Below are 21,261 nucleotides of genomic sequence, written 5' to 3'. Positions count from 1 at the left end.
GAGAAACATCAGGAAATTCAGAATTGCTCAGATGTTCGGAAAGTAATAAGTACATACATGATACATTACCAAAACCCAATGGGGCCAGGGGCAGTATCATATTATCAAATACATTAATATTTCTCTAGCAAACTATATGAGCATTTATACAAAATGAGATAAAGACTATAAACAGTCTCATATTGGGTGAGTTCTAGTATTGCCCCAAATCAGTTTTGGTGCAAAACTTAAGCAAAATCTGGTAGTTTTCGGAGCTTTTGAATTTCTGGAATTGTAAAGGGAGGACTGTGGACCTATATTATCAAATATATAAGTTCATATTTAATGATATTTCCTCTCCCACTAAAGGTGTGACGTAAATGCCAATAACTGGTAGAGTGAAGATAAATTTTTGAAGTTCACTCTTTTAAAGGAAACAAGTAAAATGAAGAAGATCCAATTGTCACAGAATAATTCTGAGTACCTTCTAATATAGAGAGATAGGTTAGATGGCCCAGGCAATTAAAATAAAGTCTTAAGTCCTGTTTTTTTCTCGCTCTCCTGTGTTACCTAATCATTGTTTTATTTATTTACTAAAATTTTTTTTTTAGAGTTCATAAATAAAATTTTATTGTAACAAAGTGCCACACATTTGTTGACTTACTATAACTGCTTTTGTACTACATCGCAGAGTTGAATTGCTACAATAAAGACCATATGGTCTTACAATTTTGTTTTTTTGTTTTTTTTTTTTTCCTTTTTTTTTTAATTTATTTTTTATTGGTGTTCAATTTACTAACATACAGAATAACACCCAGTGCCCGTCACCCATTCACTCCCACCCCCCGCCCTCCTCCCCTTCTACCACCCCTAGTTCGTTTATTTTAAGTAATCTCTATGTCAAATGTGGAGCTCAAACTCATGACCTCGAGATCGAGAGTCACACGGTTTACTGGCTGAGCCAGCCAGGCGCCCCACTGTATTATCTAATCATCTTAGTCATTTTGTAGCCAGAATGATCTTTCTAAAATACAACTATACAACTGATAGCTTTCAGGGTTGATGGGACAAAACCAAAGTTCCTCAGTTTGTCAGCAAAGGTCCATCACCTGTGGCTCTTGTATTCCTTTCTACCCTCACTCTCCATCCTCCCCACTCCACCCTGCTACCTTCTGCAGCTCTGAACAGCTCCAGATATACTTTGCCCACTCTCACTACTCTGCCTGAATGTGTTTTCCTCTCTGCCTGAGCACACACTGCTGTTTTATGTGGCATTTAGATTCAGCTTGGATGCCACTTCTTAGAAGCTGTCACTGATCCCCATCCCTTCCATGCACGCACTTTCATAGCAGCATGGACTTCTATCTACAAAAACATCTGACATATTGTGCTAAATGGACAGTATCCTTGTAGCCCTTATACCAGACTCTGATCACCCTGGGAGCAAAGACCATGTCTGCCTCTTCGTCACTGACTGTGTCTTCAGCATGTGGCACAGTCCTGGCACATGGGATGGTGTTGCATACCTATTTGCTAGATAAGTTAATGAGGTAAATGAAACACACAACAGGTTCAAAAAAGTGAAAAATTTCTTGGGGTAAGGGAATTAAAGGAAAGATTTAAACCAAATCTTGGAAGTCATGTGTGTAGATTGTTCATACATGGAGGTGGGAGAAAGCATTTTAAATTGGAGTGTGGCTGAAACATGGGACAGGACAGTGTCAGGAATAGTAATCACAGCCCCCTAAGGTGAACTTATTTCGCAGGAGCATAGGGCTTATGGGGGAAGGGAAGAGCTGAAAAAAAATGCAGATATCATTATCATCATCATCAATTAAAAAGGCATAGTGGAAAAAAATAAATAAAAAGGCATAGAGGTAGAATGGATGACAAATCATTAGCTGTAAGAACTTGGGTAAAATCACTTCATCTTTCCTGGTATTATTTGTAAAAAAAAAAAAACAAAAAACTGAGTGGGATGTTCTTTTACAGTCACAGTCCTAAAACTCTGATCTTTAAAAGTGTAGTGGACTCAGCTTCCTTGGGAGGACTGGAGAGGGCTCTGGGTGCTAGGATAAAGGGTCTAGATTTACACCTGTAGGAAGTATAATCTCATTAAGGTTACTGACTATGAGTGTAACGTAATGTAACAGGGATTCAAAGAGAGAGTAGCAGGCAGGCAACAAGGAGACACCCCAGGGGACTATAAAAGTCTTAAATAAGTCAAACTCAATGGCATGGGTATGAAGGGACACAATAAAGGTCTAGGTTTAGCTCCTGTGGTATAGTTAGTAAATCGGTCACCTTGGGGATCATAAGTACTGTTTCTAAAGGAATTACTGAAGAACAGCCAGGCCAAATCTTTATTTTCCCCCTTATTAAATGTAAATTGCTACCCAGATATGGGTGCTGGAGACCACTGCTGAGCTTCAGAAAGGCTGACCGCGGGGAGGTGGCGGTCTCCACTCTCACTAACCTGATGCACACAGATGTTACACTTATCACAGAACACCATATCATTCCCTTCTTCACTGTCTGGAGACCGGCACACATCACAGATCACATCTTCATCGTATTCTATGCCTAGCCCTTCCTCTGTCTCAATAGCATGGTTCATATTTTCATGGCAATGGCGTTCCAGGACTTCTACTGTCTTTTCCATAAGATTCTCATCAACTGGCCCATAACCTGCACAGAAATACAAACAATCAATCAACCCATCAGTCAGCTGTCATTTCCAAATCACCTACTGTGAGCCAGGTGCAGGGACGGAGGGATTCTGAAAGATAAGACCATCTCTTCCTTGACTTAAAACAACTGTATTTCAAAGAATCTTTTACTAGGAGCTATTCTAATATTTATCTATCATCACATATTAGCATTTGACACATGAAAGGAGAAATACACTTCACCACATTCCTTGTAAGATGTATTACTGATTTTTCAGTTTTCTGTCTATATCCTAACAAGTCTCCTCCTAAATTTGTTTTTTTTTTCTCTTATTCCCACTGAGGGCAAACTTCCACTGAGCTTTATAATTTTGAACACTTTAATTTATAGAATAAGATAATTAGGGTCACATAATTATGTGAACATAAATAATAATGCATTCTTAGCAAATCAGTCCCGATTGCACATATATCAGTTACAACATTAGGAATTTTTCATACAAAATGGTATTAAGTCACAAAAGTGAATTCTACATACTGTGTATATCATTCTACATCTAAAATATTTTGTTTTTCAAAGCTGACTTCTAAAAATATCCAATAATATTTTTCAATGGCAACTATATATAACATAAATCTATTACATTCATAAAAGTCTAACTGCAAATTTTGAAATTACCTTTTTTTGCCTGATTCCCTTTACTTCAATACTTTTAATTTTTCTTAGTCTTCTAATCTTAATAAACCTAACTAAAAGATTCATATGGTGGGTACTGGCAACAAGTAAACATATTTATTTTTAGGGGACTAATGTTTTTGTGAGAATACATATATACTGAACAGCTTGTAAACTCAGGAATAATTCCTAAAGTGATTCAAAACAAATTCACCCAAATATTCCACTCATTTGTTATATTAAGATATACTAGAAACTCTGGAATTCCATATAAACTACCTTTTTAGTGTTGTAGATACTTATGAAAGCAAAAACTACCCAAGTAGTATCTTTCATTTTCCCAGCCAAGACAAATTACACATTTCTGCACCCTGAATTGGAGGAGGACAGTGTCTGGTTATAGGAGCACTTAGATTCAAATTCCAACTTGACCCCATGTTGGTTATGTAAACTTTGACAAGTTATTTATCCTCTTTAGGGTTTAGTTTTCTTATCTATAAAATGAGGACCATAATACAGACTCACGGATTTCTTGTGACACGTTTAATTTAATGTTGTTTTTCAAAGTTTAAGCTCTTAGAAGTCTTACTACAATATCATTTACTCTAAAGAGTGAAACTTGAGATAAGGCAATCCTCTTTTAAAACTCGTCCAAGGGCAGCCCCGGTGGCACAGAGGTTTGGCGCTGCCTGCAGCCTGGGGTGTGATCCTGGAGACCCGGGATTGAGTCCCACATGGGGCTCCCTGCATGGAGCCTGCTTCTCCCTCTGTCTGTGTCTCTGCCTCTCTCTCTCTCTCTCTCTGTGTCTATGAATAAATAAATAAAATATTTAAAAAAAAAAACTCGTCCAAGCCTAAATGCAATGTGGTGTCCTGAATGGGATCCTGGAACAGAAAAAGGTCATTAGTGGAAAAACTGGTGAAATCCTGATCAAGTCTAGAAGTTAGTTAACAGTAATGTAGCTGTGCTGATTCCTTAGCTTGGACAAATGTACCATGTTCAAGTAAGGTGTTATTAATATTGGGGGGAATTGGAACCATGTGAGGGGTATACGGCAATTGTATAAAATGTACAACTTTGGGGCACCTGGGTGGCTCAGCGGTTGAACGTCTGCTTTCAGCTCAGGTTGTGATCCTGGGGTCCTGGAATTGAATCCCGCATCAGGCCCTCCACAGGGAGCCTGCTTCTCCCTCTGCCTCTCTCTGTGTCTTTCATGAATGAATAAATAAAATCTTAAAAAAATGTACAACTTTTCTCTAAATCTGTAACTATTCTAAAATAAAAGGTTCATTTAAAAAATCATCTGAAAAAAAAATCATCCGGAGGGGATTAACTGCAAAATACCAAAGGGTCCTCTTCATAAGGTAGTGTCATGTTGAGGACAGCCCTGTAATGATCATAATGTATATGGATGTCACATGGTTCATAAACACAACTGCACACTGAGCCATCAATCCATCTGACTATGGTCTCATACTCTGATTTTCCCCCTCTGCTAGTCTTTTATTCCCTTCCCTTTGTGGTTCTCACCCTACACTGACATCTCTTCTCTCCTCTTAGAAGGCAGAGTAAGAGAAGACATAAAGCAGAAAGTTTTAAAAAGCAAGAAGTACTGGTTACTGACAGAATAACTACCACTATCCCACCAAACTGGATTTAATACAATTTTAAGTTTTTATTCATAGGTATTCAGATAGCAACCTCAAAAGAAAGAAAAAAAGTGAGGAAAGAAGAAAAGTAAAACCACTGAGCTTTGTACTAACAATGTACAAAGGTGATTCAAACAAAGATGAAATCAAACTTATGCTTCACTGCATCTAATATGGAGACTTAAAAACCACCCACAGTTCCATAGGACCACTTGGACCTAAACGCTGCTGAGACTGAACACTGGTCAAAGAGCAGACCAATGTATGTAGGAATAAAGTGAGTTTCCTTCCAGCCCAGTATTTCCCAGCATCGCTGGTCTGGTACTGTAGTGCATGCATTTACTTTAAAACTATTATTATGTTTACTTCCAAGAATCTTTTGTAAACTGCTTTGGGGATGTTTTGCCCTAAGACTGCCATTCTTCTGGCAGGAAAATTTTAAGTCTTGCATTAAGGCATGCTGGTCACATCAACATGTCAGGTGAAGTGGTGCTGCCTCATGCTAAAGTTAGAGCTTCTCTTCATCTGGCAGAGATGGCAGAAGTGTTGCTGTCCCTGGCCCTGCCCACTGATCAGAGTGCTTTTCAGGGGTTAGCCAGGAACCAGCTTCAGAATCCTCTTTAACCAGAAGTCCAATCACCCATGACCACTCTCACAATCAGAATTGGAAAACAATCTTATGAAACCTACATGCCATCCCTGATCCATGCTTCACTATGAATAAGGAAATAAAAGGTCAGATTTAAATGTTATTGCTCCATTTCAGTATATTTATGCACTGCAAGAAATGCCTCATTAAGGTAATATCAAAGAGAAAAAATAAACGAAAAGGCCAGAAAAGAAAAGAAGCCACAAGATGAAAGCAAGTTATATGGTCCTGACAACTTAAAAAATAAATCACAAGTCAAGTTAAGGAACAACTTACTAGTGGGAAAACAACTCACCCATCTCTGCGAGATCTTCATTGAGTTCCTGGAGCCAGAAGATGTCCATGTCGTCTAGGTCATAGCGACACACAGATGCTGCCAATTCCATGATGTTGATGTAGCCAGGTTCTGTGGTTTCTGAGCTGGAGCAGTGGATGTATTTCCGGGGCCTCATAAACAGAACATCCTTTACCTTCTCGGCTACAACCCTAGAAAAGTGAAAGAAAGATACTGATAAGTCAACAAATGACAGATTCCAGGCACTGACTAGGTGGGACATAGTAGAGTTGAATGCTCTCTTTATCCATTGTGGGGGAGGTCCCTGCTCTGCCAACTGAGAGGTATGGCAGATCTCTTTCTAGAAAGTATATGGTTCTACAAATTCAGTTTTGTCATCTGCTGTGAACAGTCTGAGCTAATGTAATGTTTCATTTACCCTCATCACTCCACGGTCCCTATTGCCATTCATTCTAATAAAATATTGCAGTGTGTATTCTTGGTGCAAAAGTCACCACATTTGGTTAGAAAGGGAGACTGAGGAAGAGATGATACCTGCACATAGGCACAGCCAGATTCAATACTAAAGAATTATTTTAGCTAAACTCATGATTTTTTTGCCACGGAGGCAATACTGGATGGTAAAGAGTACAGGCTACAGTTCACACAAGCCTGTTTTTTCTGCCACTTACACAGTGATCTTGGGGAACTGCTTAATTTCTGTAAGGTTCAGTTTCCTAGCTAAAAAGTGAGGACAACAGTCATAATCTCAAACTTGTAGGGCCGTTACTATAATTACACAAAATAAAATATATAAGGTGCTCAGTATATAGTAAAAAACAGATGTTTAATAATATTATTGTTGTAATATTTCTTATTATTTTCACTATTTAGGTAGATGAGGTAAAGCCAAGATGCCATGGACTTATACAAACTCCAGGCATATTTCTTAGTCATAAATGATAGTGACCTTAAGTCCAAGCCAGGGTAACAGGACAGGATAAAAGATTCCTGTCCTTCCATCAACTTCTCCAACAGGCCTGAGCGCATCCATATTTCCCCTCACCCCTCCTGACACCGAGGAGCCTAAGGCAAGGAAACCAAGCAAGGGAAGAAATAGAAGTTTCTCATACCAAAATTTATTCTACAGTCAATGTTTTATTTTTATTTTATTTTTTAAAAGATTTTATTTATTCATGAGAGAGAGAGAGAGGCAGAGACATAGGCAGAGGGAGAAGCAGACTCCATGCAGGGAGCCCGACATGGGACTCGATCCTGGATATCCAGGATTAAGCCCTGGGCTGAAGGTGGCCCTAAACCACTGAGCCACCCAGGCTGCCTCTACAGTCAATGTTTTAGATACTGTACAAAGCACCAGAAAATATAAAGAAGAGGAAATCTGGATTCTTATTCCCTGGCAATTTTATTTTTTTTTATTTTTAAAGATTTTATTTATTTATTCATGACAGAGAGAGAGAGAGAGAGAGAGAGAGAGAGAGAGAGGCGCAGAGACACAGGCAGAGGGAGAAGCAGGCTCTATGCAGGGAGCCTGACGCGGGACTCGATCCTGGGTCTCCAGGATGGACTCGATCCTGGGTCTCCAGGATCATGCCCCAGGCTGAAGGCAGCGCCAAACTGCTGGGCCACCGGGGCTGTCCCTCCCTGGCAATTTTAAAGAACAGAGTGGGCCATCTAAAAAAAGAAAGAGAGAGAGAAAGAAACAGATATATGTATCATGGATAATGAAAATTGTTTCTCTAGAAGGCTTCTGGAGCCAGTTTCTTTACTAGAGAGTCACTACATATGTAGAAGGATTCATAAACATGAATGTTTATGAATTTGAATTCATATGAATACATATAAGTATACAGAAGCACAGTCCATCTTGTAAATATACAGTAAATATTTCTTCCTAAGCATTCTTCCAAAAGGTTATGATTCTGCATAGCGTATGTTGAATAAAGTTAATAAAGTTAATAACTACAAGCACATTTTAATTTTTCTACCATTTGGAGTTTTTAAAGCCAAAGGCAACAAATATTTGAGAAAAAAAAAACAGAACCCTAAAATATCAATTGAAGCTAAAAATTTGGGAACTGCTGACAGAGGCCTGCTTCCAACTGAAATGAACCCAACTTAAAATGACAGGACATGCATATGAATTCTCCAGAGACAATGAGATTAAATATGCTATGCTTATTTGGTGCATGGCCTAGGAGGTAATTATAGAATATTTAATTTTTTTTCAAGATTCATCTTGTTCTAAAAGGAGGAATATTTTGCCAACTATTCATATCAATTGTCTCAAATCCTCTGTGGAACAAGGTAGACTATAAATGTTCTTGAATTAAACCAATGTTTATTAAACTTCTGGAAGAAACTTCAGGATAGGCAAACACACACACACACACACACACACACACACACTTATTTATTTAAGTAATCTCTACACCCAACGTGGGGTTTGAACTCATAACCCCAAGATCAAGATTCACATGCTCCTCTGACTGAGCCAGCCAAGTGCCCTGAAGGCAAATATATTTTAAGTAAGACATAAAAGCCATCAGCCATAATGGAAGAGATTTTAAAACTTCTATTTATCACCAATATTATATAATAAACTCTTACAAATCAATTAGAAAAAGACCGACAATCCAATTAAATAGTGGGCAAGAAACTTGGATACTTCACAGATAAGGCTATCCAGATGGTGAGAAAACTTTTTAAAGGTTTTCAATCTCATTAACACAGAAATGCAAATCAAAATAAAAATTACTATTACCTACCAGAATGGCTAAAGTTGGAAAGACTGACCAAAAACTGACATTAACTTAAGTGTTTATAAGGAAGTGGAGCAAACAGATCTCTCCTACACTGCTGGTGGGAGTGCTGAATTGGTATAACCACTTTGGCAAGCTACTTGGCAGTAGGTATCACAGCTGAATATCACATATCCTAGGACCTAGTAAACCCAATCTGGGGAATATACCTAACAAAACAGTATATGTATACTAAAAAATTGAAAATGTCTATATTAGCTGAAAAAGGGAAACAATCCAAATACCTATCAAGATCAGAATGGATAAATAAAATGTGGTATATTCACACAATGGAATATGACATAGAAATGAAACTTAATGAACAACATGGATAAATCTCACCACCATAATGATGAACAAAACAATCTAATCTCAGTACGAAGTTCAAGACTGATAAAACTATCACCTATGGAGAGGGAGGTCAATTTGGGTATAAACAGGAGGGCTTCTGCAGTGTTGGTAACATTCTATTTCTCCATCTAGGTGGCAGGTAAACAAGTGTATTCAATTCATGAAAATTCGCTGAGTTATAGAGTTATGCTCTGGTTACTTTTCTGTGTGTGTATATTACACTTCAACGCAAAATTCATAATGATAATGAGGACAATTATGTCACTCATCTTTTCATGTGTATCTTGAAATAAAGGTTTGAATCTAAGGACTGAATCTATGACAGTAAAAATATTATAGACTTAACCAGTAATACTAAAGGCAAGGAAATGCATGAGTAAAAGGTGAAGTTAATTCAAATCTCACAAGGAGAGAGGAGGGTCTATGAGAATTAGTGAGAAATATTACTTTGGGATTTTAAAAAACGCAGCTTTAACATCTTCAAGGACGTATAACACTGCTATAGCTGGGGGAAATTCCAGGATTATCCTGGGGTCATTTTCTTCTCTGGCCAATATATCCTAGGTATACAGGCATTCTTTAAATGGTCACCAGACCAAGTGATCAAATCAGCAAAAGCTCACAAGCCCAGAAGTATGAGCAATTTTGCTAGCATGATGTTTAGTAAGTACAGTTTTTAATTTGGATGCGTTAATGAATGCTGTCATAACCTTCTGGGTGACTGACCTTCGGTAAAAGGACCCACAATCACATCTGCTTAGCTCCATGGGAAAAAAGGCCTATCCACCTGCTCCCAGGGTAGGCCAGCTACCTCTGGCCCATGTGAACACTGCTGTGACACTGAGGAGGCAAGGCAAGGAAGCTGTAACCACTCTAACTTGACCTGTGGCCTCCTACTGTATCTTACGCACAGTGAGTCTTCAGTATGTCTTTGGTTGATCTAAATATCTGGCAGGGAGAGACTACGTTTCATTTCCTAATGAGTAGATTAGGATCATTTGTGAACGGCACAGAAAATGCACAAATATCATATCATTATGAATTTTTTAAAGGATTGAAATAAATATCTTAAAATCGATCTAAATAGGAAGCCCCTGTAATAATGTCTCTAGGAGTAGTTTCTCAAGTTTCCCCTTGTTAGTCTTGCCATCCGGGCTGACTGCCTTCTCTACAAAACTCCATGTCTCATCTATGAAACAAAGGACAATTATAATTTTGGTGACGGCTGGTATTTTCAAAATCTCACATGCTCTTCCACAATGTGACTATGCTACTCTCTTATCAAGTGGTGAAATATATTTCTCCTCTTGAATCAGGAAAGGCTTGTGACTGCTTCCACCAACTGAATATGGCAGAAGTGATGATATGAGAAGTGCGAGGCTGGGTCATAAAAGGGAATACAGGGATCCCTGGGTGGCGCAGCGGTTTGGCGCCTGCCTTTGGCCCAGGGCGCGATCCTGGAGACCCAGGATCGAATCCCACATTGGGCTCCCAGTGCATGGAGCCTGCTTCTCCCTCTGCCTGTGTCTCTGCCTCTCTCTCTCTCTCTCTCTGTGACCATCATAAATAAATAAATAAATAAATAAATAAAAAGGGAATACAGCTTTCACCTCCTTGGCTGGAACATGTGTATATGCCTGAGGTCTATAAGAAAGTCCGCCTAAAAAAAAAAAAAAAAGTCTGCCTGTGCTGAGATTTTTATGCTGTCAGGAGATCAAAACACATGGTGAAGTCAAGTACAGTCTATGCCATCCCAGCCCAGGTGACAGACATGTTAGTGAATTAGCCTTTGGACGACTCTAGCCCCCAGCCACTGAGTTACCCCCAAATTTCAAGTCTTCCTGGATGAGGCCCTAGGTATCATACAGCAGAGACAAGCCACTCCCACTCTGCCCCATGTTAATTACTAACCCACAGAATCCATGAGTATGATAACATAGTTGCTTGAACTGCTAGGTATGGAGGCAGTAGTAAATGGGAAAACCATCAAAGGAATGCTTTGAATTTTAAGATATGTGTATGAAAGTGGTTCTTACTGATTCTCATAATTGAAAGCAAGGATGGGAGGCTGCTGCAGCATGGAACAGAACAGGAAAGGAGCTGTGAGGAGAATGGGGCAAGATGAGCAGGGGAGGTGAGGAAGACATGATGAAATGGCGCAATGCAGTGGGAAGTGGGCTTGGGCTCCCATTTATCATCAGGGCCATTCTTCCTTTGACTTACTATATGGAATCTGATTATCTTTTGAAAGTGGGCCCAAGAAGCTCTCCTTTAAGACTGAATATGGGGTATGAGGCAATGAAGAATCAAAGATGACTTAAAGAATTTTGGCCTGAAAGACTGAAAAGACAGTTACAGCAGGAAGAATGGATTTGCCATCAGTTAAACGTGGGAAACTACAGGTGGGACCAGTTTGGGCCGATCAATAGTTCAGTTTGGGGCATTTGAAGTCTGAGATGCCTACTGGACAGCCAAATGGAAGTGCTGAATTGGTAGTTATATATTTGAGTCTGGAGGTTAGTGAACAAATAGTCCAGTTAGTTCGATGTTTACATTCCAAGGATAACTAGGGGCCTGTCTGAATATCTAGTTACTCCCTCTTTCAGTATCATTAGTGATTGATGATATACTATTAAGTGAAAAAAGCAAGTTATAGAACATTCCCACTTATTTATATATACATAAATACATGTGCATGTGTATAAGCATATATACACTATGTGGTTAATGTTTCACATTCTGATTCCTTTTTGTTTTTACAATAAGTCAACAATTCACCTATAATGTTAAAAATATACACATACACACAGTAAATACATCAACTACTTTCCCATCATACAAATTATAATGCATACTTCCTTTCAACCAAACATGAAGCACTGTTTGGAACCTTACTGCAACAGAAACTAATTTAAATATACAAATGAAAACCTAAAACAAACAAAAATTGATCCACGCTTGTTTATTATTGACTAGTGTAAGAAAAACTACCCATAGTTTACCTAAAAACATGTAATGAAGTTAACACCATCTTTATTTGTTGAACTTGCTTTCAAAAAATTCCTTGTGGTAGTCAACAGACTTACCTAAACAGCTGTAGCTTACAGTGCAAGCTGGCTCTGTCATTGTCTATCCCTCCCCTCAATCACCACACACACACACACACACACACACACACACACACACAACTACACTATAGAGACAAGATAACTGCAGAAAGGACAATGCAGGAGAGGGGAAAATCTGGAGAAAATCCTAGCACTCCACCCCCTCCCGCCAATCTACCTCTATAACCCTCCACGCTGTCTGTCTTCCCTTGCAGACTGGATTTAGAATTTTGTGGGGAGAGAAGGGAGTGGAAATGGACCTAGTCGATAGAGGAGCCACTCATAAAAAGAGCCCAAGTCCCTGAAGGACCACATGGGGCAGAGGGGACTCACATCCCGACCTACACTAGATGGGTAAGAAACAGGAAGGACCTTCACTGTGTTAAGATGCTGAGACTTTGGGGGATGTTTGTTATAGTAAATGGCCTATCTTGACTAACGCAAAGAAGGATTTGTAAAGTTATTTCCCAATATTTTCACGTATGTTTTAACATAAATAACTACAGTAGTCCCCCTTTATCTGTGGTTTCCCTTTCTGTGGTTTCGGCTACCCACAGTCAACCATGGCCTGGAGGCAGATGCTCTTCTTATGTATCAATAGCAGCCAAGTCAATAGCAGCTGCATGTTATGTCACAGTGCCCAGGTCATTCACCTCACTTTGTTTCATCACATACGCATTTTATCATTTCATATCATCACGAGGAGTACAGTACAGTAAGATATTTTGAGAGAGAGAGAAAGAGCACATTCACATAACTTGTATTATAGTATACTGTTATAATTGTTACATTTTATTAGTAATTATTGTTCATCTTTTATTGTACCTAATTTATAAAGTAAACTTTATCATAGTGTGTATGTATAGGAAAAAACATAGTATACACAGGGGTTGGCACTATCCACAGTTTCAGGTATCCACCAGGGATCTTGGAACATATCCCCTGTGGAATGGGGGGTGGGAGAGTACTATACTGTAATGCATTAGATTTAGTCTTAAATTTCTCTAACAGATTTATATTTTAGAATATTTTCTCTAGAGAAGAGATTTCTACCAGTAGAAAAGAAAGTAACTAAGCAATTAGGTTTTAATTTTGCCAAAACTAACATGGAAGAGCCAATTCAAAATAATGTATTAGAACATTTTTGACATTCTGGTATTGTTTATATCCTATTGTGAACTGCTGTTTAAGAGTCTTTTTCTTAAATTATTTATTCATGAGAGACCACAGAGAGAGGCAGAGACACAGACAGGGAGAAGCAAGCTCCTCACAGGAAGCCTGATGCAGGACTCGATTCCTGGACCCAGGATCATGCCCTAAGCCAAAGGCAGATGTTCGACCACTGAGCCACCCACTCTTTGGTGTCCCAAAGAGTCTTTATTAAAAATCTTTAGCATAGAATTAAGGAATATCATCATGCTCTTGATGTTCAGTGATTTATGATTTTTAAAATTTGGAAGGTGGGAAGAATCTTTACAACTGAATAATAACATTTCTTCTTTATATGAAAGTAATACATGATCACTGAAGATATTAGCTTTAAATTTAAAAATGATTATTGTAAGGTCTGGTTATAAAACATTTACATTTGCTTAGATTTGGCAGTTATGTCAGAAGAAAGCACTTCAGGGGCAGCCCAGGTGGCTCAGTGGTTTAGCGCCACCTTCAGCCCAGGGAATGATCCTGTAGACCTGGGATCGAGTCCCACATCAGGCTCCCTGCACGGAGCCTGCTTCTCCCTCTGCCTGCGTCTCTGCATCTCTCTCTCTCTCTCTCTCTGTCTCTCATGAATAAATAAATAAAATCTTAAAAAAAGAAGAAAGCACTTCAAAAAAAAGGAACACAGTGTTCTGTCATACAGTGTGGGGGGAAAATGAACATATTTAGACAGAGTGAAGTGTAAGTAGAGAAATCAACATCTCAGTTCAAAGTAGGAAAAAATCCCTAAAAATTCACTTTGGTAGATTTGTGAAAGTGGGGATTTTAAAAAAATACAACTGGGATGTCTTGGTGATTCGAGAACTGTTTTCTTCCACAGCAGCCAGGCTTGTAAGGGACTCATGGAACCAAGGGTGGGGTTGGGGTTTAGTGTCCATCACTTTCAAAAAGGAAGCTGTCAACAAATAAGCAGGGACACATGGATATCCACATGTAAAAGGATAAAGTTGGACCCTAACACCTCACACCACATACAAAAATTAACTCAAATGGATCAAAGACCCAAGTGTAAGAGATAAAACTATAAAATTATTGGGAGAAAACAGGTGTAAAACTTCAAGATCTTGGATTAGGCAATGATTCCCTAGGTATGACACCAAAAGGATAAGCAACCAAAGAAAAAAAGTAAATCGAACTTCATCAAAATTAAAAACTTTTGTGCTTCAGAGGACACCACCAAGAAAGTGAAAAGACAGCTCACAGAAGGAGAGATAATATTTGTAAATCATATATCTTGTAAGTGACTTGTATCCAGAACGTGTAAGAAACTTTTAGAACTTGGATCCCTGGGTGGCTCAGCGGTTTGGCGCCTGCCTTCAGCCCAGGGCATGATCCCGGAGACCCAGGATCGAGTCCCATGTCGGGTTTCTTACATGGAGCCTGCTTCTCCCTCTGCCTGTGTCTCTGCCTCTCTCTCTATCTCTCTCTGTGTCTCTCATGAATAAATAAATAAAATCTTAAAAAAGAAACTTTTAGAACCCAATAATAAAAAAACAAATAACCCAATTTTTAAAATGGAGGAAATATCTGAATAATTTCTCCAAAGAAAATATATACAGGGGGTATGCATGGATGCATTACATAAAAATGGAACATTCCAAAACTGCTGGTCAGGGGACTTTGTTGCCTTGTTTACCAACAGGTCAGATTTGCAGCAGCTGAGGGTATCTATTCCAAAGTGAATGTGATGGAACATAAAGAAGTAAACTGAGATGATTCACTTTGGCTCTTTGAACAGTAGTGTTTCATAGGAAGAGAAAAAAGTCACATAAAGTCTTCTTCTCTTTGTAATAAAGTAGAAAAGTTCTCTTTCAAAAAGAATATACAAATGGCTACTAAGCTCATGAAAAAAAGATACTCAACATCATTAGCCATTAGGCAAATGCAAATTAAAACTACAGTGAGAGGGATCCCTGGGTGGCGCAGCGGTTTAGTGCCTGCCTTTGGCCCAGGGTGCGATCCTGGAGAGCCGGGATCGAATCCCACGTCGGGCTCCCAGTGCATGGAGCCTGCTTCTCCCTCTGCCTGTGTCTCTGCCTCTCTCTCTCTCTCTCTCTCTCTCTGTGTGTGACTATCATAAATAAATAAAAAAAAATTAAAAAAATAAAACTACAATGAGATATACTTCAGACCTGCTAGGATGACTATAATAAAAAGACAAACAATAACAAGTATTGGTGAAGACATGGAGAAAATGGAAGCCTCATACATTGCTGGTAGGAATGTAAAACAATGCAGATGTTCTGGAAAACAGTTTGACAGCTCCTCATATGACTCAGTAATTCTATTCCTAGGTATATACCCAAGAGAAATGAAAACATAAATCCAGTCAAAAAATTGTACAAGAATGTTCACAGCAGCATTATTCATAATAGCTAAAACATGGAAACAATCCAAATATCTATCAACTGATGAGCAAATTAAGAAAATACAGTATATCCATACAATGGAATATGATTTGGTCATAAAAAGTTAACAAAATACTGATACATACAACATGGATAAACTCTGAAAATATTATGCTGTGTAAAAGAAGTCAGGCTCAGGGGCCACACATTGTATGATTCCGTTTATGTGAAATATACAGAATAGGCAAGTCCACAGAGAAAGAAAGTAGATTTGTGGTTGTTATAGACTGAATTGTGTTCTCCCAATATTTTTATGTTGAAGTTCTAACTCCTAGTGTGATTATATTTGAAGATGGGGCCTATAAGGAGATAACAGCGGTTAAATGAAGTCATAGAGTGGGGGCCTAATCTGATAGGGTTGGTGTCCTTGTAAGAGGAGGAAGAAACACCAGATCTCCACCTCTTCCTCCCTCTCCCTCTGTCTCATTATCTCTCCCCCTACATGCACACAGAGGAAAGGCCATGTGAGAACACAGTGAGAAGGTAGCTAGCTGTCTACAAGCCAGGAAGAAAGGCTTCACTGGACACCAACCCTAATGGCAACTTGATCTTAGACTTCTAGCCTTCAGACTGTGAGAAAATACATTTCAGTTGTTTGAGCCACCCAGTTTGTGGTATTTTGTTATGACAGCCTTAGCAGACTAATACAGTGATTGCCAGGAGCCAGAGCAAGGGGAAAATGAGGAGTAACTGTTAACAGATGTGGGGTTTCTTTCTGGGGTAATGAAAATGTTCTGGCTTTACATAGTGGTGATAGCTGCATAAGTGTGAATACACTAAAAACCACCATGCAATTTAAAAGGGTGAATTATATGGCATGTGAATTCTATCTTGATAAAAAATTGTATCAATTATATCTCAATTTTAAAAATCTTAAAAGAAAATGCAACCTGCACATTTATAAAAGTCCATGCTGATCATGTGACAAACTTGGAACTTGACTAAGGAACTTAGTGAAATTCCCCTACCTCCCATTTTCCTAGTTTGACTTAAAAGACACTTTTAAGTCTGTTAGTTGTAATGTATGTTTACTTACAATACACTCATTCAATCACATGGCTGAGAAAGTGAAAAAATCTTTTTTAGAATAGGAAAGGCGAGTGGTTAAAATAGAAGACACTGTTATTACGGTTATTCCCTAATCTTGTTTTTATGCCCTTCCCTTCCTATCTTCATCTTTGTTTTTCTTATCTATAAAGAACCCCTGGCTTTTGGTTCTTCATTTATTTTCTTTCCTAACATCCACTCATTTTCCTCTTTGCTTCCTTTGCCCTAGTCTCCTTATATCAGTAAGTGTGTATTGAAAATCTCCTGCTTGACAGTCCCTCTGCTTTTAGGGCAGCTTATAGCCACATCTTGTTGTCTTTCTTTCTTTTCTCTCCTAATCACACAGTATTTGCCTTCATTGTGCCCACTATCACATTTTCTTACCTTACCCATTTTTACACTCCTCTACTTGTGATGATTGTGTGTGTGCATATGTGTGTGTGTCCAATGTTAATGCTATGGTATATAAAAATCCTGACAAGAAGGACATGAAAATGTCTGACTCTTGTGTCCATTCGTGATGCTGTTCTGATTTTTAGGAGTAGGAGACAGTGTTGATGATGATGGGGGTAGTGAGACTCAGGAAGTGTGTGGAGCAGGACTGGAACTTTCCTTAACAGCATTGGTCTCTCGTAGACAGCCTGAGCTCAGTTTCTAGAAGTGATCTGACAAGTATTTCTGGGGCATGACTAGGACCTAAGAACCCAATGCCAGAGGCATACAATTCAAAGATGTGATCTTTGCCCTTTAAGAATCTAACATGTACTAGAAAAAGACAGATGTACAGTGAGGTATTTCTCATAGTAAGCAGCAGGTCCCACCAGCCCCCTCATCTGGTGCTGTTCCTTCTATTCCTTCCTTCCTTCACTCAAACTTATACTGAGCATTTTATTTCATGCCAGCCTTTGTGCAAAGCACGGGAACACAAAGATCAGTCAGGAAAAATGGCTTCCAAACCAATCATTACTCTTGAGGAGCTGAACTTATTACTTCCTCTGGCAGAAAAGTCCTCTCCTACTTAAATTTTCTTCTCAAGTCTTTGTAAATGAAGGTTATGTGCTTACAGTCAACCTGATGTTCTAGTCATCTCCTTTCATTTGGATTTATGCATTTTACAAACTGAAAGTTTTGGCCCTTTATTTACAGATGCTATCACTATGATGTCCCTCTTATAACAAAGCAACTTCTCATGGGGTTATATATTACTAGGATTATTACGAGGTTATGTAATTAATGCTCTGTTTCTCTTCAAAGACTAGTAAATGCTATTGATTGTTGAGTCAGACTTGGAAATTTTACTCTCCAAAACCTATCACAATTTCGGATTGGACCTCAAATAGTTTGACCCTGTGAATGACCACATATTAGATCCCTAAATACATGAGCTTGACTACAGACCCATCCTAGCCTGGTATCACCTGCCACTGATCTATGTCAAGTGGTGAACATGGTATGTGACTTTATATTATGAATGTATAATTTAGCCTTGCAATCTCTCCCCAACCAGCACACAGATAACTGTAAGAGCATTTGGGCCCTGAGTCAAAGGTGCAAACATGCAAATACCTGAGGGAAGGCTGTGGAACAGTGTCTGGACTGACTGGTACTTGGACTCCTTTTTCCCATTCTTCCTTCCATGTGTCCGCAAAGACGTAATAGCTGTCAGGACTAATATGGTGAGAATCTGGAAGTTTCATGGCACTGATGAGGTCCTTCCGGAACACCTGAGAAGACATTGTACACATCTTGAGAAGACCATCACTATGCAACTAACACCATTTCATGTCCTCTTTTTATTTTTTAAATTTTAAAAAAAGATTTTATTTATACAGTTTGTATAAAACAATTATTTAACTCTCAAATTAAGCAGTTTAAACACCCTCTGATAACTTCTAATTACTTATTTAGGCATCACTATATTTTTTATTTACTTATAAATTATTTTAATATCTTCATTTTTTTCTTTCTGAGATTTTGATAGGAATTATGGTTTTTTTTTTTTTTTTGGCGGGGGGTAGGGAGAGAGAGGAACTTAAGCAGGATCTCTGCCTAGCATGAAGCCTGACGGGCTCAATCTCACAACCCTGAGATCACCACCTACACTGAAATCAAGAGTGGGATGTTTAACCAACTGAGCCACCCAGCTGCCCCTACTTAGAAATTATTTTAGACATATGGAAGAGTTACAAAAATAGGACAGAGCTCCTATATACCCTCCATATAGTTTCTTCTAATGTTAACATCTTACATAACCAGAGTACAATGACCTAAACCAGAAAATTAACATTACTACAATACTATGAATTAATCTACAGACCCTATTAAAATGTTACTAATTTTCTGGTAATATCCTTCTGTTCCAGAATTCAATCCAGGATCCCACATTGCAATATAGTTGTCATGTGTTCTTAGTATTCTCTAGTTTGTGACAGTTTCTCAGTCTCTCCTTGTCTTTGAAGACCTTGACACTTTTGAAGAATACTGGTCATGTATTTTAGAGATTATCCCTACAATTTGGGTTTGTCTGATGTTTTCTCATGATTAAAGTTAGTCATTTTTGGCAAGAATACCCTAGAAATGATGCTGTGTCCTTCTCATTCCATTGTATCAGGACGTATAATGCCAATGTCCTATCAGTGGTGATGTTAAACTTGATTGCTTGGTTAAGGTAGTGTGTTTCGCTGGTTTTCTCCCCTGCGGGTTTCTGTATTTCCCTTTGTAATTAATAAACATCTTTGAGGAGATACTTTGAGATTATTAAAAAAATCCTGTTTTGCCTCAAACTGTCATGAGCTAATTTTAGCATCCACTGGTGGATATCTTGCCTGAAAGAATTATTACTGTGGTATTCTAATGGTGATTTTCTATTTCCCTCAGTCCTTCTACACTTATTAATTGGAATTCCTCTGAAAGAAAGATCTGTCCTTCTTCCCTCTTACTTGTTTTATTCAACTATTTAGTTATATCCTTATAGACTCATGGATATATAGCTTATTCTTTGGGTTAAAATCCAGTATTATTTTTTTTGTTGTTGCTGTTGTTGCTCAAATTGTTCCACCTTTGATCGTTGGGAGCTCTTTTGGGTTGGCTAGCGCCTGTGGTCTTTGAACACATCCCATCTGTTTTTGAATATTTCCTGAATTTCCTACATCACAACATGCCCCAGGCATGTTTATATCCTCTAACTGCTTATAAAAACTATTGATTTTATACGTTAACTTCATATCCTGCTACGTTACTGAATTCTTTTATTGCTTGAGTTAGTTTTATCATTGCTTTTCCTATGGTTTTCTAGATATATTATCATATCATCTGCATACAGTTTCATATCTTCTTTACCTAGTCTTAGGTCTCTAATTGGTTCCTCTTATTTAACTGCATTGGCAAAATACTGTACTAATATTTGTAATAGTAATGGGGATAGTGGATCTTTCTGCTTTCTTCCTAAAATCTGGGGAAATGACTCCAGTGTTCATTAAGATACTAGGTTGAGGACTATGGTATATATATAGTATCTATGTTAAATTATCTCACAGTTCCTCTTTATTCTTGAATGTTTTTGAATGCCTGGGTACTGAATTTTGTTAAAGATTTCTTCTGCATATATGAGAATAATTATATAATTATTTTCCTTAGATATAATATGCTGTATGATTATACCGTGTTTCTTTTTTTTATTGGAGTTCAATTTGCCAACATATAGCATAATATACTGTATTTCTTAACATCAAAACAAACTTGCAATTCTGGAATTAATGTCATTTGGTCATGATACATTTTTAAAATATGGTATTATATTCTGTCTTCTAATATTTTATTTAGTATTTTTATATCATATTCATGAGTGATATTTATCTTAACTTTCTTTCCTTTTTTTTTATAAATTGTCTTTGCCTTTTAGGTTTAGGTTATCAGAGTTATGCATGCCTCACAAAAAGAATTAGAACATTTTCCTTCTGTTACAATGCTGTAGAAAAACCTGAGAATTATTGGGACTTTCTGGTCCCTAGGAAACCATCCGGATTTGGTGCTTTCATCGTGGGGTAGTTGCTTTATTTTCTCTACTTCTTTGGAAATTGATCACTTTAAGCATTCTACCTCTAATGGAGTCAATTTTGGTAACCTGTATTTCCATAGGAAGTTATCTATGTTATCCAGTATTTCAAATTTATTTCTGCAGAGGCTTACAAAGTGTAGGCAGTTCTACTTTGCACAGAAGTGTGAGACCACAGAAATGATAGTGCATATGGAAACTGTGAAAAGCAATCCTAATAATTAATGGGGAAAATTATGACTTCTATGACCTTTAAACATTTTGGTCAAAATACTAGAAATTCTTATTGTTGGCTCTAAGTGTATAAAAATGAAAAATATAATATTTTAATATACTATAAACATTAGAAACATTGAGACT

At 38.0% G+C, this 21,261-nt stretch overlaps 1 protein-coding gene across 5 annotated transcripts in view; it reads right to left on the bottom strand.

Moving 5' to 3' along the window:
* The window catches only part of JADE3 (jade family PHD finger 3), a 137,174-nt gene that overhangs the window by 25,211 nt on the left and 90,702 nt on the right, over window positions 1–21,261 (bottom strand). For all 5 annotated transcript variants that reach the window (XM_025468880.2, XM_025468879.3, XM_025468881.3 and 2 more), the window contains 3 exons: window positions 18,414–18,571; window positions 5,919–6,109; window positions 2,456–2,667 (listed from right to left, as the gene is read on the bottom strand). In XM_025468880.2, coding sequence (XP_025324665.1) covers window positions 2,456–2,667; window positions 5,919–6,109; window positions 18,414–18,571 — 561 coding nt within the window. The remainder of the gene's footprint in view (window positions 1–2,455; window positions 2,668–5,918; window positions 6,110–18,413; window positions 18,572–21,261) is intronic.

This window comes from Canis lupus, chromosome X (assembly GCF_003254725.2).
Source record: "Canis lupus dingo isolate Sandy chromosome X, ASM325472v2, whole genome shotgun sequence".
NCBI lineage: Eukaryota > Metazoa > Chordata > Mammalia > Carnivora > Canidae > Canis > Canis lupus.
The sequence above is the reverse complement of the archived record's forward strand: the minus strand, read 5'-3'. Positions and strand labels throughout refer to the sequence as shown.